This window comes from Kogia breviceps, chromosome 15, assembly GCF_026419965.1.
Source record: "Kogia breviceps isolate mKogBre1 chromosome 15, mKogBre1 haplotype 1, whole genome shotgun sequence".
In the NCBI taxonomy this organism is placed as follows: Eukaryota; Metazoa; Chordata; class Mammalia; order Artiodactyla; family Physeteridae; genus Kogia; species Kogia breviceps.
Genome location: NC_081324.1, coordinates 26,011,490 through 26,037,029, shown reverse-complemented (window position 1 = coordinate 26,037,029; position 25,540 = coordinate 26,011,490). Strand labels below are relative to the sequence as shown.

General features: G+C 40.5%; 1 protein-coding gene across 1 annotated transcript in view; it reads left to right on the top strand.

Moving 5' to 3' along the window:
* KATNAL2 (katanin catalytic subunit A1 like 2) overlaps positions 1-25,540 on the top strand; it is a 92,417-nt gene that overhangs the window by 18,128 nt on the left and 48,749 nt on the right. Inside the window, exon 2 of the mRNA XM_059040993.2 lies at positions 22,059-22,129. Within this exon, the coding sequence (XP_058896976.1) occupies positions 22,059-22,129 (71 nt within the window). The remainder of the gene's footprint in view (positions 1-22,058; positions 22,130-25,540) is intronic.

Below are 25,540 nucleotides of genomic sequence, written 5' to 3'. Positions count from 1 at the left end.
CAGGGGCTCTGCCTCACTCAGGCGGGGGGGAGAGAGGGGTATGGAATGCGGGGTGAGCCTGCGGTGGCAGAGGCCAGCCTGACGTTGCATCTGCCTGAGGCATGCCGTGTGTTCTCCCAGGGAAGTTGTCCCTGGATCACGGGATCCTGGCAGTGGTGGGCTGCACAGACTCCCGGAAGGGGAGGTGTGGACGTGACCTGTGGTTGCACACAGGGTTCATCGTGGCGGCAGCAGCAGCCTTAGCATCTCATGGCCGTCTCTGTGGTCCTTGCTGATAGCCACGGCTCACGCCCTTCTCTGGAGCTCCTGACGGTAAATTGAGGCCTTGCCTTGGAGCTGGAATTCCAGAGGAGGAATACAAGGGCAGTGGTTGTTAAGGAATGGGACTTCCAAAGGAGACCAGAATGTTTTGCTTGGTGGAAACTTTTGGACTCTGACTCCTGTAGTTTTCAAGTGCTGCACCTGTGAGCTGCCATAGCCACTGCCTCCTGCCTGGAGAACACTTCAGAATTCTGAAGATGAGACGCCTCAGTCCCACTGACGATTTTAAGATCCATTATACTTTTGTTGTTAACTAGCCTCTTTGTAAACAATATGACATAGTCTTAACAAATATTATCCCCAGATTGTGTTTATATAAATAAACAAAAGTATTTAACATGAGATTTTGTTTTTCACTCAGAGTAGATGAGGTCTTCTTGGACACAAACCCAGAAGCCATTAATTAAAAAGACTGATATATTTGACCACATAAAAATTTAGAAATATATAAAACAACAAGGTCGAAAGATAAACAACAAATTGGGAAAGATATTTATAACTCAGTTAATATTCAGAAGGCCAATTTCCTTTATATATAATAAGGGCCCACAAATTAATGAGAAATAAAAGACTGATAATTTACTATAAAAATGGGCAAACATAGGAAAAAATGGTTCCTTTCCTGCTTAGACTCCCAGCCCCTCTCCCCTGGGGTGCACCCAGGCGGCGGTCTCTGCCGAGCTCCAATCTGGCCCAAGGGGCATCTGCTGTGCGACACAGGCCTCCACCAGGCATCTGTGACAGTCCCTATACATCAGACAAGGACGGATAGACTGTGGAGGGGACCGGCTATAACCAGATGATCCCCGCTCTGAAGAATAAACTGGGGAACCCCCGCGGCACCGCCTTCTGTCCTCGCCCCTCTCCCGGCTGTGGGACCCGTGGCAGGGCCTCACGAGCTCTGAGGGGTGTCTGTGCTTGCAGCCGTGCGATTGGTCTTTGCGGGCCGCACAGTGTGCGTGGCCATGCCCCTCCATCGCCTTCTTCTCCGAAGGAGCGTCCTCTGGGCGCTGTAGGGAATTGCACTTCCCCAGGTCTGTCTCGGCAGGCTTGGGGTTTCCATCCACTGGAACCAGCCTCCTCCACAGCGCCGCCAGGTCCCGGCCAGGCTTCCGACGCGCTGGCGTTTGTGCCCGCGACTGAACGTCGGGCTGACCCCGGTCTCTGTGAGGACGGCCGCCGGAACAGGCGAGGCCAGTGGCACTTCTGGTCTCTTAACGGCCTCCTCTGCAACCTGGTGCCCGGACGCCACCGCCCGGCCCTGCCCTTCTCCAAGCTCCCCCGGGTGCACATGGCCCCGCCTCTGGCGCTCGGTGTGCGGAGCCCCCGCGAGAACGGCCACCAGCATGCGTCCGGGACACAAGGAAGCACCAGTGCCCCCTTCCTGAGGGGGCTGAGAGCTGTGCCCAAATTACATCACCACCAGTCGGGAGTCCCTGGGCCTCCCCACCCCACCTGGGTCCCGAGAGCAGCAGGAATCAATCAACAGTGATGACCACCCTAGCGCAGTGTGCTTGCCGTTGACTAATTCCAGCCTCTACACAACCAAAGAAGAGTTATAGTATCCCCATTGTACGGGTGAGTAAACTGAAAGTCTTAGAATTTATTAGATCTAAGAAATCCTGACAGTTATTTTTATTTTGTTTTCAATATTCTCAGTAGTATAAATTGACAGTTCTAATGATTACTTACATAATAATAAGTCAAGCTTAAAGAAATAATAGGTAACAGAATAAATAAGTAAAACCACCACATTCTCACAACCCAGATACACTAAGGTATTATTACCCAACAGTGAACCTTGGTGTATATCCTTATATCTTTCCAGATCCTTTGCTATGTGTGTATATACACATACATGCACACACCCGTATGTTTTATCAAAATGAAATTGTATTGTAAATATTGTTCTTTAACCAACTAGTTCTCTAACCAGAGTGCAAAACAGGATCATGTATTGCATCTGGTTGTATCCCCTATGTCTCTTTGAATTTGCACAGCTTCCCCCATCCTCTACTTTCTCTATTTTAATTTATTTTATCTTTTAGTTTTATTGAGATATAATTGACATACAGCACTGTATAAGTTTAAGGTATACAGCATAATGATTTGACTTAATACATCATGAAATGATTATTACAAGTTTAGTGAACATCTAGCATCTCATATAGATACAAAATTAAGGAAATAGAAAAATATTTTCCTTGTGATAAGAACTCTTGGGATTTGCTCTCTTAACTACTTTCATATATAAATACAGCAGTAATAATTATATTTATCATATTATACATTATGTCCCTAGTACTTATTTATCTTATGACTGAAGTTTGTACCTTTTGACCACCTTCATTCAATTTTTCCTCCCTCCACCCACCACCTCTGGTAACCACAAATCTGATCTCTTTTTTTATGAGTTTGTTTGTTTGTTTTTGAAGTTTAATCCACTTACCATACTATGTTAGTTCCTGTTATATGACATAATGACTTGATATACGTTCTATTTATATAATTTCAAAATGATCAACACAGTAAGTCAGTTTTGAGCTGTCATCATACAAAGATATTATATAGTTATTGACTATATTCCCCACACTGTACATTTCCTACCCGTGACTCATTTATTTTGCAGCCAGAAGTTAATCTTAATCTCCCTCACCTATTTCTTTCTTCCTTCCTGCTCCCCTCTGGCAATCACTTGTTTGTTCTCTGTATCTATAACTCTTTTTCTGTTTTGTTATGTTTGTTCATTTGTTTTGTTATTTTAGAGTCCACATATATGTGAAATCATATAGTATTTGTCCTTCTCAGTTGGATTTATTACACTTAGCATAATACCCTCTAGGTCCATCCATGTCATTGTAAATGGCAATATTTCATTTTTTTATGGCTGAGTAATATTTAATTGTATATATATGCCACATCTTCTTTATCCATTCGCCTATTGTTGGGCAGTTAAGTTGCTTCCATATCTTGGCTATTGTAAATAATGCTGTAATGAACATAGGGGTACATAGATCTTTTCTAATTAGTGTTTTCATTTTCTTTGGATAAGTACCCAGGAGTGGAATTGCTGGATCATATGGTAGTTCTATTTTTAATTTTTTGAGGAATCTCCATACTGTTTTTCATAGTGGATGCACCAATTTACATTCCCATCAACAGTGCAAGAGGATTCCCTTTTCTGCATATCCTCACCAACACTTGTTATTTGTTGTCTTTTTGATAATAGCCATTGTGACAGGTATGAGGTGATATCTCATTGTGGTTTTGATTTGCATTACCCTGATGATTAGTGATGTTGAAAATCTTTTCTGGCCATCTGTATGTCTTCTTTAGAAAAATGTCTATTCAGCTTCTCTGCCTGTTTTTTAATCTGGTTGTTTGTTTTTTGATGTTGAGTTGTATGAGATCTTTGTATATTTTGGATATTAACCCCGTATTGGATATATTTTTTGCAATTATATTCTCCCATTCAGTATGTGGCTTTTCATTTTGTTGATGGTTTCCTTCGCTGCACAAAGCCTTTTATTTTGATGTAGTCCCATTTGTTAATTTTTGCTTTTGTTTCCCTTGTCTGAGGAGACATTCAAAGAAGTATTACAAAGATCAATGTCAAAGAGCATACTGCCTATGTTTTCTTCTAGAAGTTTTATGGTCTCAGGTCTTACATTTAAGTCTTTAATGCATCAAGTTTATTTTTGCGCATGGTGTGAGAGAGTATTCCGGTTTGATACTTTTGCGTGTAACTGTCCAGTTTTCCCAACACCATTTATTAAAGAGGCTGTCTTTTCCCCATTGTATATTCTAGCCTCCTTTGTTGTGGATTAACTGTCCATATAAGTTTTGGTTCATTTCTGAGCTGTCTATTCTGTTCCATTGATCCATGTGTCTGTTTTTGTGCCAGTACTATACTGTTTTGATGACTGTAGCTTTGTAGTACAGTTTGAAAGCAGGGAGTGTGATACCTCCAGCTTTGTTCTTATTTTCTGAAGATTGTTTTGCCTAATATTTTGTTGAGGATTTTTACATCTATGTTCATCAGTGATATTGGCCTGTAATTTTCTGGTGTTTTTGTGATGTCTTTGTCTGCTTTTGGCATCAGGGTGATGCTGGTCTCATGTTTGGAAGAATGTGTTTGGAAGTGTTCCTCCTCTGAAGTTTTTTGGAATAGTTTGAGGAGGATAGGTTTTAGCTCTTCTCTAAATGCTTGGTAGAAATCACCTGTGAGGCCATCTGGTCCTGGACTTTTGTTTGTCGGGAGTTTTTAAAAATTATTATTACTGGGCTTCCCTGGTGGCGCAGTGGTTGAGAATCCGCCTGCCGATGCAGGAGACACGGGTTCGTGCCCTGGTCCGGGAAGATCCCACATGCCGTGGAGCAACTAAGCCCGTGAGCCGTGGCCGCTAGGCCTGTGCGTCCGGAGCCTGTGCCCCGCAACGGGAGAGGCCACAACAGTGAGAGGCCCGCATACCGCAAAAAAAAAAAAAAAAAAAAATTATTATTACTGTTTCAATTTCATTACTGGCAATTGGTTTGTTCATATTTTCTATTTCTTCCTGATTCAGTCTTGAGAGATTGTACATTTCTAGGAATTTGTCCATTTCTTCTAGGTTGTTCATTTTATTGGCATATAATTGTTTGTAGTTACCTCTTATGATCCTTTGTATTTCTGTGGCGTTGGTTATAACTTCTCCTATTTCATTTCTGACTGTTGATTTGGGCCGTCTCTATTTTTTTCTTGATGAGTCTGGCTAAAGGTTTATCAAGTTTGTTTATCTTTTCAAACAACCGGCTCTTAGTTTCATTCATCTTTTCTATTTCTTATTTTAGTCTTTATTTCATTTCTGCTCTGATCTTTATGATTTCTTTCCTTTTATTAATTTTGTGGTTTTTTTCTTTCTCTAGTTCCTTTAGGTGTAAGGTTAGGTTGTTTGAGATTTTTCTTGTCTCCTGAGGTAAACTTGTATTGCTATAAACTTCCCTGTTAGAATTGCTTTTGCTTTGTCCCATAAATTTTGGATAGTTTGTTTTTGTTTTAATTTTCTCCAGGTTTTAAAAATTTTGTCTTTGATTTCTTCAGTGATCCATTGGTTGTGTAGTAGCATATTGTTTAGCCTCCACATGTTTGTGTTTTTGCATTTTTTTCTTGTATTTGATTTCTAGTCTCATAGTGTTGTGATTGGAAAAGATACTTGTTATGATTTCAGTTTTCTTAAATTTACTGAGACTTGTTTTGTGGCCTAGCATGTGATCTATCCTGGAGAATGTTCCATGTGCACTTGAAAAGAATGTGTATTCTGCTGCTTTTGGATGGAATGTTTCATATATATGGATATGATCCATTTGGCCTAATGTATCTTTTAAGGCCAGTGTTTCCTTATTGATTTTCTGTCTGGATGATCTGTCCATTGATGTAAGTGGGGGTTGTTAAATTACCTTACTATTATTGTAATACTGTCAGTTTTCCCCTTTCTGTCTGTTAATATTTGCTTTATATATTTAGGTGCTATTATATGGGGTGCTTATATATTTATAATTGTCTTCTTGGATTGATCCCTTGATCATTAATGTCCTTCTTTATTTCTTGTTACAGTCTTTGTTTTAAAGTCTTTTACCTGATATAAGTATTGCTACTCTGGCTTTCTTTTCATTTTAGTCTTCATGGAATACACTTTTCCATCCTTTCACTTTCAGTCCATGTGTGTCTTTAGATCTAAAGTGAGTCTCTTGTAGGCAGCAAATATATGGGTCTTGTTATTGTGTGCATTCAGCCACTCTATGTCTTTTGATTGGAACATTTAGTCCATTTACATTTAGAGTAACTATTTATAGATATGTACTTATTGCCATTTTATTTATTGTTTTGGGGTTGTTATTGTAGTTCTGTTTCTTCCTGTCTTCTTTTGCTCTCTTCCCTTGTGATTTGATGACTATCTTTAGTGTTATGGTTGAATTCCTTTCTCTTTTTGTGTGTGTGTATCTATTATGGATTTTTGGATTGTGGTTATCATGAAGTTTACATATACCAATATATATTTTAAGATGCTCATCTTTTAAGTTCAAATACATTTTAACAATCCTACATTTTTACTCCCCCATGTTTATTGTTTTTGACATCATATTTCCCATCTTTTTGTTTTTTATATCCCTTAAATACTTAATATGGATATAGATGAGTTTAGTATACTTGTCTTTTAAACTCCCTACTAGTTTTACATGTGGTTGATTTACTACCTTTATAGTATATTTGCCTTTACCAATGAGATTTTTCTTTTCATAATTTTCCTGTTTCTAGTAGTGGTCTTTTCTTTTTCACTTAAAGAAGTCTCTTTAACATTTCTTGTAAAGCTGGTTTGGTAGTGCTGAAGTCCTTTAGCTTTTGCTTGCCTATAAACCTTTTGATCACTCTATCAAATCTGAATGAAAGCATTGCCAGATAAAGCATTCTTGGTTGTAGGTTTTTCCGTTTCATCTCTTTAAATACATTGCCACTCCCTTCTGGCCTGCAGAGTTTTTGTTGAAAAGTCAGCTGACAGCCTTATGGGAGTTTCCTTGTACTTAACTTGTTGCTTTTCTCTTGCTATTTTTATCTCTCACTTTATCTTTAATTTTTGCTATTTTTATTATAATATGTGTCGGTGTGGTCCTCTTTGGGTTGATCCTGTTTGGGAATCTCTGTGATTCTTGGACCTGGATGTCTATTTCTTTTCACAGGTTAGGGAAGTTTTCTACTATTATTTCTTCAGATAAGTTTTCTTCCACTTTCTCTCCTCTCCTCCTTCTGGGACCCTATAATGTGAATGTTAGTACCTTGATGTTGTCCCAGAGGTCTCTTAAGCTATCCTCATTAAAATTTTTTTCCTTTTTTCTGTTCAGTTTGTGTGATTTCTACTACTCTGTTTTCCAGCTCACTGATCCATTTCTCTGTATCATCTAATCTACTGCTGATTACTTGTAGTGTATTTTAAAATTTCAGTTACTGTATTCTTTATCTTTGTTTGCTTCTTCTTTATGTTTTCTAACTCCTTATTAATAACTTCCAACTTCTCACTCTGCTCACCCAATCTTCTCCTGAGTTCTTTGAGCATCTTTACTGTTATTACCTTGAACTCTTTACTGGGTCGATTGATTATCTCCACTTCACTTAGTTTATCTTCTGGGGTTTTATCATGTTCCTTCATTTGGAACATATTCCTCTGTCACCTCATTTTACCTAGTTTGCTGTTTTTATTTCTCTATATTTGGTAGGTTGGTTATGTCTCCTGACCTTGGAGAAGTGGACTTTTGTAGATATCCTGTGTTTCCCAGCAATGCACTTCCCTCTGGTCACAAGAGCTATATGCTCTAGGGGTGCCCCCTATGTGGGCTGTGTGGATCCTTCTGTTGTGACAGGCTGACTACTGTGGGTGGTCTGGTATGCCTGGCTGGTTTATATATAGCAATATATATATGTATTTTTAAAAAATGGTTTTTTGCCAGGCCCTGTCTTGTGCTGAAGCTGCTAGTCACTGGTGCATGAGGCAGGGTCACAAGGCAGCTAGGTGCAAAGCCCTGGCGTGTTCTGGGGCTAGTGCTGGTCTGCTGATGGGTGGAGCCAGGTTGTAGGATGGTGGTTGTGAGGCTAGGTGTCCTGGATCCACTAGATGACCTGCTGGTGTGGGGACTGTTCCTGACACAGCTGTTTGTGGGGTCTGGGGTGTCCTAAAGCTGGTGTTGGCCTTCTGGTGAGTGGGACTGGATCCTGGGGTTTGGGAGGTCCTGGGGCTAGGGTTCCCAGGACTAGTGGCAGCCTGCCATGGGTGAGGCTGAGGCCCATGAGGGGGGCTGAGGTCCCGGGAGGGGCTAGTGCAGGTTCACTGGTGTGAGGGTTCTGGAGAACAGGACTGGGTCCTGGGGCAGCTGTGGGCTTGGGGTTATTAAGGCAGCTAGCCTACTGGTGGGTGAGGTTTTATCCCCACCCATCTAGCTACTTGGCCTGAGATGTCCCAGTACTGGTGCTTCCAGGGTGGTAGGTGGGGCCAGTCCCAGCACTAATAAACTAGAGGGAGGATTCCAGAATGGCACTGGCCAGCAACAGTGTCCTTGTGGTAGAACAAGCTTCCAAAAATGGCTGCCACCAGTTTCTGTGTCCCCATGGTGAGCTCCAGTTTCTTCCCGCCTCTCTAGGAGGCTCTCCAAGATCACCACGTGCATCTGACCCAGGCTCCTTTCAAATTATTGCTTCGGCCCTAGGTCCCAGCACATGTGAGATTTTGTGTGCATTTTAAAGATGAAGTCTCTATTTCCCACAGCCCTCTGGCTCTCCTGAAAGTAAGCCCCACTGGCCTTCAAAGCCAAACATTCTAGGGGCTTATCTTCCTGGTGCAGGACCCCCAGGCTCAAGAGCCTGATGTGGGGCTTGAACCCCTCACTCCTTGTGGAGAACCACTGCAATTGTAATTATCTTTCCATTTGTGGGCTTCCCACCCATGGGTATGGGTCTTGACTATACAGCATCTTTGCCCTTCCTACCTCTCTCATTGTGGTTCCTTCTCTATGTCTTTAGTTGTAGAAGAACTTTCCTACTAGTCTTCTGGTCTTTCTCATCACTAGTTGCTCTGTAAATAGTTGTAATTTTGGTGTGCCCAAGGGAGGAGGTGACCTCAGGGTCTTCCTACTCCACCATCTTGGCTGTTCTCTCCTATTTTATTTTATTTATTTATTTTTTCGTGGTACGCGGGCCTCTCACTGCTATGGCCTCTCCTGTTGCGGAGCACAGGCTCCGGATGCGCAGGCTCAGTGGGCGTGGCTCACGGGCCCAGCTGCTCCGCGGCATGTGGGATCCTCCGAGACCGGGGCACCGAACCCGTGTCCCCTGCATCGGCAGGCGGATTCTCAACCACTGCGCCACCAGAGAAGCCCTCCTATTTTATTTTTAATGACACTAACCTGTTCAAGAAACCATGCCAATTGTTTTGGAGAACATTTCCCTTTCTACAGTTATCTGATTGTTTCCTCAAGGTTTCACCTGCTGTTCTATCCCTGGTGAGACTGTGGTGTCACCTTATTGTGATGGCAGTCTCATCTCTCCATCATGCAGCTATGTTGCAACTAGAAAGTAGGCTGTCCATAATCTAGTTCCATGTTTAATAACAATGGCATGGCACAGCAAGTCCCCTGTGTTTCAGTAGGCTTTATACTTCCCTGAAATCCCCAATTCTATAACCAGTTCAGTCTCAGGATTTACAACAAATGCCTCCCTTCATGGAACACTGTTCCTGAGCGTAGTTGACCTTTTCTGATTTTGTATTAAATACAATAAATACCTTCCCTGGATCTGTAGATACCCCTTCTGGTAGTTCTAGTGCTTTGTCAAGTTGTGCAGCATTTGGAACTTGGGAAGTTTCTTGGTAGAAACAGGAGGTATTCAGGAAGCAAATTAGAACCTATGGGTATATATATATTCAAGCTTTTAAGTGAATATCAGATGCAAGGACTGTAAAATAGGACTATAATAAAAACATTTGAAAGAAGAAATGTGTCCTTTTTAACTGTTTGTTTTTGAGATGGAACGCTTAATGCAAAATTTGGATCTTATTACAGAAATTGAAACGAGCTCATGCAAATTAATCTCCATTGTACCCATAAAAAAGAAATTAAAAGCACTAATGCTGTTTGTGGTGTATATACAGTAACATTTCCTAAATATCTTCTGGGTCTAAAGCTAGGAATGATATTCAATGCTTTCTTTTCCTCAGGCTACAGTATCATAGGATTCAATTTTGAATCTGATAATGGAGGCACTTTTGTTGCACAATAGCCCACAAAGGAAATGCAGGAAGTAGAAAACAGCCAGATTATTGAAGCAGAGACAAATGAGACACCTCAGTTAGATGCTCACTTCTGGGCCTCCTTTCTTTGGTAGACAGAAACTAACTGAGCATCTAATTGTGTCCATTTCAGGGCCACACCATCTTTTACAGTTTAAATTGACCATTGGTGGTGGCCTATTCTTAGTCTTTTAATTCAGAAGACAATTTTCTATGATAATTTGAATGGCATGAGTAGAAAGGTATTATAGATCTAGCAAACTTTATACTTTTAATTAACAAATTTATAAGACCATATTCTGTGTTTCAAGTAACCGCACGCCTTAAATATTTAACACTAGGTATTTAAACAGAGTTTTCTTATCTCTCCTTAAATTCTGAATTTCCATCAAACTTAAAGAAGCAGTAGCACTATAATTTTAAGGCCTGGGCACCCCAACTATAAGCTGTTTCACAGTCTGCCTGGTAAGAAAGCCATTTTTGAAGCAACCTCATTATCAAACAATTCTAAGTCACTGAATCAAAGAGTATCCTTCAGTCCCCATCATCTGCTGTAGAGATCAGGACTGTTTGCCAAACTTTGTGATTCCATCCATAAAGCCCTAGAAATACTCTTGATTGGAGTTGGGACAGCTATCGTTTTCCAAGAATATAATAAAAACTTTGCACAAGTCCCTCTGATAGATTGCTTATAGTCTTTCAAGAATATGATCAACATTGCTCAGATCAGCTCAGGATCCGGAAGTCCATCCCAAGAATTAGAGCTTTGCCTTCCTATTCATTCTGATGTACCATGAGTTCACAAGGTCAGTGGTGTTCACTGTTTAAGCGACTCTCCAGGGATTCTAAAAGGAATTTGAGGGAGATTATTCTGACAGATCCTCCAGCTCAAGTTTGGTGAGGGCAGCTGTGAAAGTCAAAGCTCTCCCTATGGATAGCGGACAATAAGACTCCTATGTTTCTCTCCCTCAGTGTATATGCACATGGAGGGAGGGAGGTAAATTCAAGGGGACATGGGAGTAGGAAGTGTAGTGTGGAGGAGGAGCTGCCTTTGGGTGACTTTGTCTGGATCTTTCCCTCCTAGTGAATGGAACACCCAAGGCCAGCATCAGTGTCAGGACATTTCTCACCCCACCCCCATATCTACTGATGGAGGGGAGGGGAGGGAACCCAGATGTCAGAGTGGCTCATCTGCCAAGGTGATGATGGACTAGAAGTGTTTTGATCTGTGAACAGTTGAACCCAAGCCGACGTGTTTCTTCGCTCTTTACTTGCCAAAGTATTGAAGTTAAACAATTCAGAAGTCTATGGATAAAAAATTGAGCCGCTGTGCCCCTATCCCTTTCCTCTACCCAGAGGTAACTACACATCTAGATTTTTATTCCTTTCTTTTTCTATGAGTGAAAGAGTGTGGGTATGTATTTCTGTGATTTTTCACATTACGTATGTCTTAGAATTAGGTAGATTTGCATCTGCTCACATAGAAAGATGTTCAAGACATATTATTCAGTGGGGGAAAAAGCAAGATGCCCAACAGTATATACAAAATGATAAAACTTTTTGCAAATTTAAAAGGATTTGTGCATATATATGTTGATATATTCATAAACCCCTTTCAGAATGATTACATGAGAAATTAACAATGGTGGATAGGGTAAAGAGAGAAACGTTTCTTTTTAAACTTTTTGTACTAATCGAAGTTTTTCTTTGTCAAATTTAAACATTACCGTTTTTTATATATGTTTATTGGAGTATAAATTCTTTACAATGTTGTGTTAGTTACTATTGTACAACAAAGTGAATCAGCTATAAGTATACATATATCTCCATATCCCCTCCCTTTTGAGCCTCCCTCCCACCCTCCCTATCCCACCCCTCTAGGTGGTCACAAAGCATCGAGCTGATCTCCCTGTACCATGTGGCTGCTTCCCACTAGCTAACTATTTTACATTTGGTAGTGTATATATGTCCATGTCACTCTCTCACTTCACCCCAGCTTACCCTTCATCCCTGTGTCCTCAAGTCCATTCTCTACGTCTGTGTCTTTATTCCTGCCCTGCCAATAGGTTCATCAGTACCTTTTTTTTAGACTCCATGTAAGTGTGTTAGCATACAGTATTTGTTTTTCTCTTTCTGACTTCACTCTGTATGACAGACTTTAGGTCCATCCACCTCATTACAAATAACTCAATTTCGTTCCTTGTTATGGCTGAGTAATATTCCATTGTATATATGTGCCACATCTTCTTTATCCATTCATCTGTCGATGGACACTTAGGTTGCTTCCATGTCCTGGCTATTGTAAATAGAGCTGCAATGAACATTTTGGTACATGACTCTTTCTGAATTATGGTTTTCTCAGGGTATATGCTCAGCAGTGGGATTGCTGGGTCCTATGGTAGTTTTATTTTTAGTTTTTTAAGGAACCTCCATACTGTTCTCCATAGTGGCTGTATCAATTTACATTCCCACCAACAAAGCAGGAGGGTTCCCTTTTCTCCACACCCTCTCCAGCATTTATTGTTTGTAGATTTTTTGATGATGGTCATTTTGACCCATGTGAGGTGATACCTCATTGTGGTTTTGATTTGCATTTCTCTAATGATTAGTGATGTTGAGCATCTTTTCATGTGTTTGTTGGCAATCTGTATGTCTTCTTTGGAGAAATGTCTATTTAGGTCTTCTGCCCATTTATGGATTGGGCAGTTTGTTTTTTTGATATTGAGCTTCATGAACTGCTTGTATATTTTGGAGATTAATCCTTTGTCAGTTGCTTCATTTGCAAATATTATCTCCCATTCTGAGGGCTGTCTTCATCTTGTTTATGGTTTCCTTTGCTGTGCAAAAGCTTTTAAGTTTCATTAGGTCCTATTTTTTTAAATTTTATTTCCATTACTCTAGGAGGTGGGTCAAAAAGGATCTTGCTATGATTTATGTCAAAGAGTTAAACATTACAAATTCACACTTTCTTTCTATTTGGGAGTGGACAGTAAGTGGGTGGAGAGAAAACACAGTGTCTTCAAAATCTCTCCTCGTCAGTGTATATAGATCTACTTCGTTCTTTTTATTGGGGCATAGTGATACATGGTAAGCCTGTATCATGATTTAGTTAACCACTAATGGACATTTTGAGTATTTCTAATTTTGGAGGGGAATACACATAATGCTGTATTAAACCTCCTTAAACATTTATTATTTTGCACATGTGAAGTATTTCTATAATATACTATAATTGATCTGGCATAAATGATGAGGTATGGAATTGCGGGGTCAGTGGGCATGTGCATGTTTCATTTTGCTGTATAAAAGTGTTGTACTAGTTTATTTCCACCAATTGTATCTGAGTACATATTCTTTCACACCTTGCCAACTCTGAATATTATCTGGATAAAAATTTTTTAATTTCTGCATTAAAAATTTTTGAGATTCTTTTTGAAAGAAGTGTATTTTTTTCCAAATGAACTGAGGAAATATTAACAATACTTAAGGTGGTTTCTTCAACTTTTCTGTGTACTGCAAGTTGTCATAAAGCCAGAAGGAAAACATATAAAGGAAATACCTGCCTAGATGATTTTGTGTTTTCTTTTCTGTCTGGGGAGTCTACCCTGTAGCCACATTGACTCAGCAAGCTTGTTACAGCCAAGTCATCAGAGCAAGTAAAGAAGCATCATTGCCACATCCCAAGACATGACCAGGCTCTGCCATCAGGGTGGTGAGGAGGCCCTCACAGCAGTGTGGGTGATAAGCAGCACCCGCATTTCCATTTTGAGTAACTTCAAAATATTACATGAAATCATTTCTGTTTCCAGTCATATCATTTATTTTATATTACTCAAAACATTGCTCAAATTATTTACATTCGTTTTAGCCTTTTTCTCCCTAACTCTCCCTGTTTTTATGCACTTTAAAACAGCTTTATTGAGATATAATTCATATACCATGCAACTCACCCATTTCTTTTTATTTTTCTAAGATGGTTCTTTTTTTAGATTTTTTTTTTTTTTTTTTTGGCTGTGTCGGGTCTTCGTTGTGGCATGCAGGATCTTCGTTGTGGCGTGCAGGCTTCTCTGTAGTTGTGGTGCGCGGGCTCTCTAGCTGAGGCGCACTAGGGGCTCAGTTGCCCTGCGGCACGTGGGATCTTAGTTCCCTGACCACGGATGGAACCCGCGTCCCCTGCATTGGAAGGCGGCTTCTTAACCACTGGACCACCAGGGAAGTCCAACTCACCCATTTAAAGTGTGCAATTCTACGGCTTTTAAGGACAGGGGGTGACGGTTAAGGGGTGCAGAGTTTCTTCTTGGGGTACTGCATGTGTTTTTAAATTATCATGGTGATAGTTGTATAAATCTGATCTGGGCTCTACCCAGGAGACCACCTTTAGGAAATTCAGGGTTGTCAGCCAAAGCCAGTGCCGTGTGTGTCAGTACTGAGGAGCACAAGCAAAACACTCCTGGCTGTTTTTTCTCTACATCTTAGTCATAAGGGACCATTTGCATTAGTGCATGTTTAGATTAGGAAGAAGCATGTGGTTTCAGAGTGAAGCATGGAGGGTCTCTGAACTATATGAACAAAGCAACTACCAGCTGTTAAGTACCCACCAAACACTGACCTGATGCTGGCAGAGCACCCCACAGTTTGCAAAACACCAGGTGGAAATGGACCTGGTCAGTGTCGAGTGCAGTCCCTCTGGGGATATTCATGGCTTTCATGGCTCTTTAATTCAAATCCTTTTGTTCTCAAAGACCTTTGCGTACAAATGAGATGGATGGGCTTCACGTACAGCAGGACTGTGTTTTTCAGGAATTAAAGGCATAATCTCCTACAAGAACCACTACTCCTGGTGCAGCAGGGTGACTAACTAACTGAGGTCTAGCCAGTAGTTGCTTTGAAATGGTCACTAAAATTGTGAGATTATGTTGGAGGAATTGTAAGAGACACCATTTGTTGCTATGTGAGCTCAGCTAAGACTGGCAACCAAGGTTGTTTGATTTTGGCAAATTTGGCACAGTTTTTGGCAGATTGGAGGAGCAGCTTCTCTCTGGTCAGATGTGAATGTGCAGGGGCAGGAGTGGAAACTGATGAGGAGGGGTTAATGCAGGGGAGGAAATGATGGAGGGAAGGGCACAGGCCGGGAACCAGAGACCTCGGTTCTGAGCCTAACCCCCAAGCATGCGTTTGAGAATGTGGACATTTAGAAACATATCCCATCAATCTTATTTCTGCTTGTTTAATATGCAGTTTTATTTTTATTTTGAAAACTTGATTTGGACTAAATTTTGTGATGATTATCATCTTTTTTATTATGTAAGTAGTAATTTGGAACTACCTAAATTTCATGAAGTACTTCCCTTCCTCATACACTAGATGGCACTACAGGCGAGGGAAGTCAACTTAGAAAAATAGAGACTGCCTACCAAGGCTAATTTTGGTAAATTAGAAAGGCTTCAGTTGTTGCGTCAGCATCTTCAGAAAGATCAAACTGCCAGTGTTGGACATCTTAATATGATGTCATTTTGTATAGTGGCTTTCAAGTTTTTTTCTTACTGTGAACAACCGTGAGACGTCTTAGACTGGGATCCAGTGGACACACACGTGCAAAGGCAACAGAAGTTTCACGAAGCAGTACTAAGCCTTCTTACCTGTTATGCAATCTGTGATAATTCTGTTGCGTTGAACTATGCTGCTTGTAGCCCATTGATTTCATGACCTGTAGTTTGACAAAAACAATTTTCTAGTGGATCTATCAAGAAATATCAGTCTCTGCTTAGCACTTGGCACCATGCCAGGTACTTGGGGCGCCGTGAAGAAATACTTAACTATACTTCTGTTTTCTGGGAAAGAGAAGAGTTACCTTGAGAAACCTTAGAGAGCAACCCTGTAAGACACTGTAAAACTATGCCCACAGACTAAAAAAACTGTGGAAGCAGATAATTGAAGTGAAGATATTATAGAATAGCTGGATCATACCTAAGCTCTTACTCTGATATGAATTTTTTTGGGGGAAATTACATACTGTGAAACAAAAGTAGTCACAAGAAATAAATGTGTATTACATTCATATAACATCCAAAAATGTAAAAACTAAACACTTTTTTTTTTTTTTTACGGATGTATAGTTGGTAAAAACCATAAAGAAAGAGGGAATGATGAGCATAAAAGTCAGGATGGAAGTTACCTCTGGTGGGAGGAGGGGAAATGTCTGAAAGGAACAGCACGAAGGAGTTTCTAAGACACTGAAGGTGCTCTGGGGCTTAACCAGGGTGATGTTTGTTATTACTATTTTATTATTAAAAATGAATGGATGTTTTATACATTCTTCTATATGAATTATATATTTCATAATAATAATAAAAACATAGCAAAGAAGATTACTGTAATTGCCTCCTTGAGTCTTTAACTAGTCTTGGTAAGTTGCTTTCCGGTTTTTTAACTCACTCGGACAAAAGTGGTTTCTTCAAGGACAGAAGTAGAAATGTACCAAAGGTAATTTTTTAAGAATGACCTGTCAGGGGCTTCCCTGGTGGCACAGTGGCTGAGAGCCTGCCTGCCAATGCAGGGGACACGGTTTCGAGCCCTGGTCTGGGAAGATCCCGCATGCCGCGGAGCAACTAGTCCGTGAGCCACAACTACTGAGCCTGCGCGTCTGGAGCCTGTGCTCCGCAACACAAGAGGCCGCGACAGTGAGAGGCCCGTGCAACGCAATGAAGAGTGGCCCCCGCTTGCTGCAACTAGAGAAAGCCCTCGCACAGAAACGAAGACCCAACACAGACAAAAATAAAATAAATAAATAAATTTAAAAATTTAAAAAAAAAAAAAAAAAAAGAATGACCTGTCATACAGTTTTAAAGCTCTCCAAATGTTATCAAATCTGTCCTTGAGGGCAAATTTGGATTTTAGAAAGAGTCAAAACTGCTAATAAAGTGCGTTCTTAAATTTGGTGAGGCACAACTTCAAATAAGAGGACTCTCCAACAGCTGAGGGGTGATTAAGTTATGGTGCATTCTCTGCAGTCATTAAAAGTCATGTTTTAGAAAAACTTTTAATAACTGGGAAAAATATTTACAAAGTATTGGTATTTTTAAGAAGAAAAAGCACAGGTTATCAAAACACATGAGAAGCCTATTTTGTAAGAAGATGGAAAGAATGTGACCAAAATATCTAATTTTTTTCTTGTGCCTTTATGCATTGTCCCAGTTTTCTACAGGGCCTCATATTATTTTTGTAAATGTGGGCTGGGGAAGACTGTGGTCATTAATCTAAATTGAAGACAATTTTTTTTTTTTTTTTCCAGTACGTGGGCCTCTCACTGTTGTGGCCTCTCCCGTTGCGGAGCACAGGCTCCGGACGCGCAGGCTCAGTGGCCATGGCTCACGGGCCCAGCTGCTCCGTGGCATGTGGGATCTTCCCGGACCGGGGCACGAACCCGTGTCCCCTGCATCGGCAGGCGGACTCTTAACCACTGCACCACCAGGGAAGCCCGACTAACTGATTTTTAAACAAATATATCAGACCTAATATATTTAAATGGAGTCACCCTTCAACGTAGTTACCTCAGCAGGTCATGCTTTTATTCCATTGCTCAAAATATTTCTGAAACTCCTCTTTTAAAATTGTCTTCAGGGCTTCCCTGGTGGCGCAGTGGTTGAGAATCCGCCTGCCGATGCAGGGGACAGATTATAAAGGCAAAAATTGCAAGGTTACAACTAGTTACATGAATTGTTTACCACGAATTATGATTGGGGCTGGCAAGAAGTAAGGGTGCTTGTTAAGTAAGTATTGGTTGGGTCCAAAATGGTTGCAGCTGCTGGCAGATCTTGTTTTGAGAATGGCTGGTGGTATCCTTGAGTCTGATACAGTTCAGAAATTCAAGTTCTTAGTAATGCAGGAATGTGTCTGAAGCCATATCCACAATGGCCACCAGGCTCCATTTTGGATGCCTGAACCACAGTTACTCCGTTTTGATTTTTAAACTCATCTTTTCCTTAATGGTTAAAGCAGACGTACAATTTGTCTGATAGGCTAAAGAACAGGCTATACTATTCAAGCCAAATCACGTATACGCCAGAATGACTTCCCCATACCTCAATATGTCAAAATTTCTTGCATTGTAACCTTTTCAGATTAGCTTTTTTTACTTAGTAACATGCATCTAAGTTTCCTACATGTCTTCTCATGGCTTGGTAGTTTATTATTATTTTTTTACTACTGATTAATATTCCATTGTGTGGATGTACCACACTTAATTTATCCATTCATCTACTGAAGGGCATTTTGGTTGCTTTCAGCAATTATGAATAAAGCTGCATTAGCAGCTTCAGTGTGCAAGTTTGTGTGTAAACATAAGTTTTCAACTTTGGAGTAAATACCAAGGAGCGTGACTGCTGGATCATATGGTAAGGGTATGTTTAATTTTGTAAGAAACCATCAAACTGTCTTCCAAAGTGGCTGTACTCTTTTGCATTCCCACCAGCAATAGATGAGAGTTCCCATTGCTCTACATCCTCACCGGCATGTGGTGGTGTTAGTGTTTTGGATTTTCACCATTCTAAGAGGTGGGCAGTGCTATCTCGTTGTTGTTTTAATTTGTCATTCTCTGGTGACATATGATGTTGAGCATCTTTTTATATATTTATTTACCATCCATATAGCTCCTTTTGTGAGGTGTCTGTTCATCTCTTTTGCCCATTTTTAATTGGGTTGTTTATTTTCTTACTGTAGAGTTTTAAGAGCTCTTTGTATATTTTTAACAATAGTTCTTTATCAGATGTGTCATTTGTAAATTTTTCTCCCAGTCTAAGTCACTACTTTTTGTGTTATATATTTTATTACTTCAAGGATTATAATTTTCCTTTAATCTCCTTTTCTCTTAGACTTCTGAGAACTCGATTTCATTTATTTTAGCCTGAATTCAAAGCAAAACATTAAACTAACAAAACAACAACAAAATGTGTATAAAACTGTGATAAATAAAATGCAAATTAATTTTTTAAAAAAGCAATAACTACCTTTTGGGTGGCAGAAAACAGAATACCTTTTCGTTGAAAAAGTGGTACTTACTATACTTCCTTCACAAGCTCTTTGAAACACAGATTGCTTCATTTTCTTTATATTCTGGCAGTCTGAATAAAAACTTATTACCTTAAGCAACAAAACTTTATTTGAATCATTTTGGATGAACATCTTTATAAAATAGTGTTTTACCTGCCTACATAAACAGCAAATATTGAACATAACTGACATCGAATCATAAGAGAATAGTGCATTGAAAAAACAAGAACAAGGGACTTCCCTGGCAGTCCAGTGGTTAAGACCCTGCACTTCCAATGCAGGGGGCACAGGTTCTATCCCTGGTCGGGGAACCAAGATCCCACGTGACGCATGGTGTGGCAAAAACAAACAAACAAACAAATAAATAAATAAATATTGGGAAACTGCCCGATGTCTTAAAAAAAAAGAACAAGATGTTGTGAAAAAGGAACAATCAGAGAATAAGAACAAGCTCTTGGAAGTTAAAAATACTATTGTCTAAATAAATTCTGTAGAGTGGTTCAAAGACAAGGCCAAGGAGGTTGCCCAGAAAATAGAAAAAAGAGACAAAGAAAAGGGACACTATAGGAGAAAAAATCTTGAAAGATCAATCCAGGTTATATCCCGTTCAATTAATAGAGGTTCTTAAAAATAAACTGGAGAAAACATAGGGGAGTAATTTATCACAGAAATAATAAAAGGCATTTTCTTTTAGAACGGAAGCATGAGAATGTCCAGCTTGACAACCAGCCAACCATTCACAATAGTGAATGGAAAAAGGCTGGCACCAACGAGGTTGTATAATTTCAGAACACCAGAGTTAAAAATAAGATTCTAAAAGCTTCCTGGGAATAAAAGATCCTTTACCTGCAAAGCAATAAGAATGTTATGCCCTTTCAAACTATCAAATTTTTAAATAGAATAAAAACACTTTCAGGCATGCGAATTCTCAACCACATTTATCTCCGTCTACCTTTACTTTAGAGGATGTGTGCTTTACTAAACCAAACCAGTGACCAGTAAAGGAGAAGTACTCCACTTCTAGGGGATCCAATGCAGGAAAGTTTCAAAGGGAAATCCCTGGATGAGTACCTATAGCAGGCCTAACAGTCAGCAACCTAGAGTGGAGAGGGAGGGTGGAGGCTTCAGGGAAGCCATGGCTGCGGGGAGTGTAACTGACACATTGTCTGATGTATTTGATGGTGTGGAAAGTGATGTGAGGGGCCTTTAGAGGTATGTTGGGATTTGAAAATTAGCAATAGGTATATGGAAAAGTAACCAAATTTTTAAAATGAGGCAATTCTTCGTTCCAAGGAAAATAGTGTTGTCCAGAAATGGTAAAGTAACCACAGTACTTTTTGACTCAGCAACATTATTTACAGAGTCACAATAATGTAATCACTGCATACTGCAGTAACTGTAAGGGGAGGAGAGGGTGAGAAGTCTGTAAGGCAGCTTACTGCTCATCTACCTTAACAAGAAGTGAATAGCTTAATGTCTAATATTCATGTATTATGAAACAGTGATATGTTTAAAAACATGGAGGCGAATATCAGAAGAAACAGCTAAAGTAATTAAGGTTGTTGCCTCTCAGGAGTGGGGGGAGGGGGTAGTGGAGAGGGACAGAGACTGTTGTTTTTCCTTAAAAATGTATAGTACTATATTACTGAGCCACACACACGCTACAGCATGGATGAACCTTGATGACATTATGATAAGTGAAATAAGCCAGTCACAAAAGGACAAATGAGTTCCCCCTATACGAGGAACCTGGAATAGGCAAATCCACTGAGACAGGAAGTAGAATGGTGATGGCAGGGGTTAGGGGGATGGAGTTATTGTCTAAAGAACATAGAGTTTTAGTTGGGGAAAATAAAAAGTCCTGAGGATGGATGGCAGTGATAGTTGTACAATTTGAATATACTTAATGCCACTGAACTGTACACTTAAAAATGGTTAAAATGGTAAATTCTATGTTATGTATATTTGTATCATAATGAAAAAGCAACTTAAAATGAAAGAAAATATAGTACTATTTGATTTTTAAGTAACTGTATACATTTTTAATTTTGTTACATTAATTTTTAGAAAGTTTGGATGAATGCCTGAAAAATTTTTATGTCATCAGTGTGTTTGTGCCTAGATTTTATGACATAATTTGGGCCACTCAAGGGCCTGTTTTGCTTTCATCCAGTTCTCCTTAGGTAAATGTAAGTTATTTTCAAATAAGGGAAGTATTAGTGAAAGTAAATATTTTATGAATACATTTCAGGGGAATTTGAGATACCAGATAATGTAATGTAGCACATTAATACTGTGAGTAAAATAACAAATTCATCCAGTTTGAATAAGGACATCGTTATGCAGGAATGTCCCCTTATGGCCTCTGCTACTCATTGGATATTCTAAGTGCTCAGCTGCGGGGTCCCCCTGAATGGATTATTGGAACTCATCTCCACGTTTGTGCAGGGTCTGGGTGGGACTCCGAGTGAATTTAAGATGCAGTAGCAGGTCAGTACTTGTGATGGTACAGCTTGATTTCTGGCTCATGAGTTTATCATCACTTTCCTTCACCTGGTCCAAATAAACGTGCATATATTTGTTTCTTTGCGGTGATAAGCAACAAAATTCCAATTAGCTTGGCAGTAAGAAGTTAACTAGTCAAATGCAATCCCAATCGAAATCATTGTACCTTCAGTTTACAATTGAGAAGGCAGCTCTGAGAAGAAAATAACAATGGAAAACAACTTTATATATCCTTAGAGATGTCAAACTGCCTTCCAGCCTTTAAGTTATGCTTCTTGCTTTTGACAGGTTACATTTACTGTCAAGGGTTTATTGCTATAAAAGGAGTTTTATATTTCATTGTCGTCTCACCTACATTTTCTTTTTTGTTCACAGTGCGAGATGAGGACAGAAGCACGACGAAAAAATCTTCTTATTTTGATTTTGCATTATCTAACACGAGAAGGGTATGTTACATTACAAATACTTACAGAGATGATTCCTCTCTTTCTCTGACCTCTGCTTTTCCAAATACTCACTTTTAAAAACAGTTAATAACTTTATTTTTTAGAGCAGTTTTCTATTTCCAGAAAAATAAAACAGAAAGTGCAGACAGCTCCCATACACCAGCAATACCCCGCCCTGCCCTGTCTCCCCTGTTACTAACATCTTACACTGGTGTGGTACGTTTGTTGTAATTGATGAGTCAATATCGATATATTATTATTAGCTATAGTCCATAGTTTACATCAGGGTTCGCTCTTGTGTTGTACAGTTCTACGAGTTTTGACAAAGGCATAAAGTCACATATCCACCATCGTAGTATCGTACAGAATAGCTTCCCTGCCCTAAAATCTCTTGTGCCCTACCTATCCCTGCCCACCCACAGCAACCTAGACACATACTTTTTTTTTTTTTTTTTTTTTTGTGGTACGCGGGCCTCTCACTGTTGTGGCCTCTCCCATTGCGGAGCGCAGGCTCCGGACGCGCAGGCTCAGCGGTCATGGCTCACGGGCCCAGCCGCTCTGCGGCATGTGGGATCTTCCCGGACCGGGGCACGAACCCGTGTCCCCTGCATCGGCAGGCGGATTCTCAACCACTGCGCCACCAGGGAAGCCCTAGACACATACTTTTATTGCCTCATTTACCTAGACATTTTCACATTATGCATTTGAAAACTTCATTAACAAAGCTACCCAGTCATGAGATACTTTCCCTTTCCCACTCAGGTTTGAAGATAGTGTAGGCCATTCAAAGAAGGTTTCCGGGGTCCCACTGCTTACTGGCTAATGTACATAAAGATAACGTTCTTTCTCCCCAATTTTCCTTCTCTCAGAATAAAAGTATTGCATTTCCCTGGATGGCCTGTGCTCAGATCTCTTTCCTGTGCGATGCACATTCTATAGCTGGCAGGGGGAGGATATTTGGAATCATTTGAGTTTGGCCACCTACCTCATGTGCGAGCACTTACATGAAGCCTGCTGATATGCTGGGAGTTGCCAGAGGGAGAGAGACCACCAAGTGTCCGAAGGCTACTCTTTAGAGTTTCCTTTCGTTTCAGTTTTCAGCCAGGAAGAAAATATTCAGGTTTCAGGGTTCGGGCTCAAAACTTTCAAGTCAGAGCAGTGGTTCTGAACCCGGAGAACCCCTCAGAGGACATGTAGCAATGTCTGGAGACCTCTCGGGCGGCACACTGGCATCTAGTGGGAGGAGACCAGGATGCTGCTAAACATCCTTCATATGCGCAGGACAGCCCGAAATGTCAATCACGCCAAGATGGAGAAACCCTGCCTTAGAGCAGGAGGAACCAACCAGCTGCTGTATTTTCCCAAAAGGTTGAAAGAGCATCTTTTCCTCTCATAAACATAGTAGCTATCAGAGAACTAAAAGCCACATTTGAGAATCTAGTAACCCTAGTGCTGAGGTAGGAAGGAAAGCTGATGAGGGCGGGAGGGTAGGAGGCAGCTGGGATGAGAGTGAGAGTTGATCCTTGTTTCTTGAGCTGTGCCAGCAACAGCTGTTTTAAATGAATCTAGTGCCTTCTTGAGGGGAATGACCGTTCTAGGGACCTTGAGGAATTTTTCTGTTAAATTTTAAGGGAAGTAGTATTAGGGTCCCCATTTGAAGAAATCGAGGCTCAGAGGAGTCTAGGAACTTGCCAGAAGTCTCCTGGCACTAGGTGGGGGCACTTTTGAGGCCTGTCGCACCCCAAGAGTCTTCAGGGTCCAATTCCTCTGCTCCAGTGTGGAAGATTTAGTTTTGTTTGAGGGTCACCTCAGGAAAATCAAAATGTATGTGGGGCATATTTTATGAGTTTTTAAAAAAAATGATGTCTTTTTAAAGTCAGAAAATAAAATCACTGCAACTGTACTTAAGCATTCTTTTATTATCTAAGTCATTGAAGGATTTGAATTTTTTTGCCAAAATTTCAGAGGCACTGCGTTTTGGTGACCAATTATCACACTGCACTTCTGAACAAACTTTGTTATTGAGTAATCTGATTTATTTTCTCCCCTGGACTGACCACGTAAGATCTTCAATTACAAAATGTGGCCTTTTTCATAATACCTTAACATCACAATTTTGGAAATGGTCCTTTTCTCAGGGTAAATGTGATGAATTGTATCATCTTTAACACAAAAACATTTCTCAGTCCACTTACTTTGAAACAGTTTTATCAGACAGTTCTCTTTTTGGTGTTGGGGGTTTACATTTTATTGAGAAAATGACTCATTCTTTCCACATCACCACCAGTCTCAGACCAGAGAAATGAGTCCCTCCCCACCCGCCATGGTTGGCAGGCAGGCCGGCCAATCAGGTGATGCTCAACTGCTAAATCTCTGTGTCCACACACAGCAAGGGGGTGGAAGCGAGAGCCCGAGCAGAGAAAGGCTGACTTTGGTCCTGTCTGTGCCTTTTTCCCCCCGTCTGGAATATGAGAGTGTTCCTGAGGTTGCTCCACACTGTTCACCATCCATCCATGGAAAGCAATTCCAAGGGCAGCGTGGAGCTGAATGTTTGCTCTAAGAGAAGGGCTGGCGGGTTGGCGTGGTAGCGGGGGCTTCCTGGGTAAGAACACAGACTCAGGAGCCAGCCTGCCTTGGTTCAAATACCCACTCTACTCTTTGCTAACCAGCGACCTCGGGCAAGTTACTTATTCTCTTTGTTCCTCAGTTACCTTGCTTGTAAAATGGAGTAATGGAAGATAGTATTTAAGTGTCAGGCAGATGTTCCTCTTATGAGGATTAAATATGTGACATGCTTAGAATAGTGCCTGGCACCAAGTAAGCGTATATGAGTCCTTGCTATTTTTACTATGGAGGAGGTAGGAGTTGGATTTTATTCTTTTAATACCCAACCTGGTTCAGCAAAGGACTTGAAGCAGTGGGAATGTGGGTTTGGCACATTTTACGTTATCTTTTGATAAAATCTCAGCTCCATTCAAAAAACCCTGAGCTAAATTACCTCAAGGCAGTGTTTTCTAAGTGCGTGGAACACTGAAACAATCGTTCTGCAGAATGTTAATTGATGTAACTTTATTTTTATTTATTTATTTTTTAATAAATTTATTTATTTTATTTATTTTTGGCTGCGTTGGGTCTTTGCACGGGCTCTAGGTGCGATGGCTCAGTAGTTGTGGCTCACGGGCTCTAGAGCACAGGTTCAGTAGTTGTGGTGCACTGGCTTAGTTGCTCCACGGCATGTTGGATCTTCCCGGACCAGGGCTCAAACCCGTGTCCCTGCATTGGCAGGCGGATTCTTAGCCACTGCACCACCAGGGAAGCCCAACTGATGTAACTTTAAAAGAACTTTATGGTCAAGTAAGCTTGGCAAACATTGGGTTAAACCGGGTTAAACAGGTTCTCTTATTTCAGGAC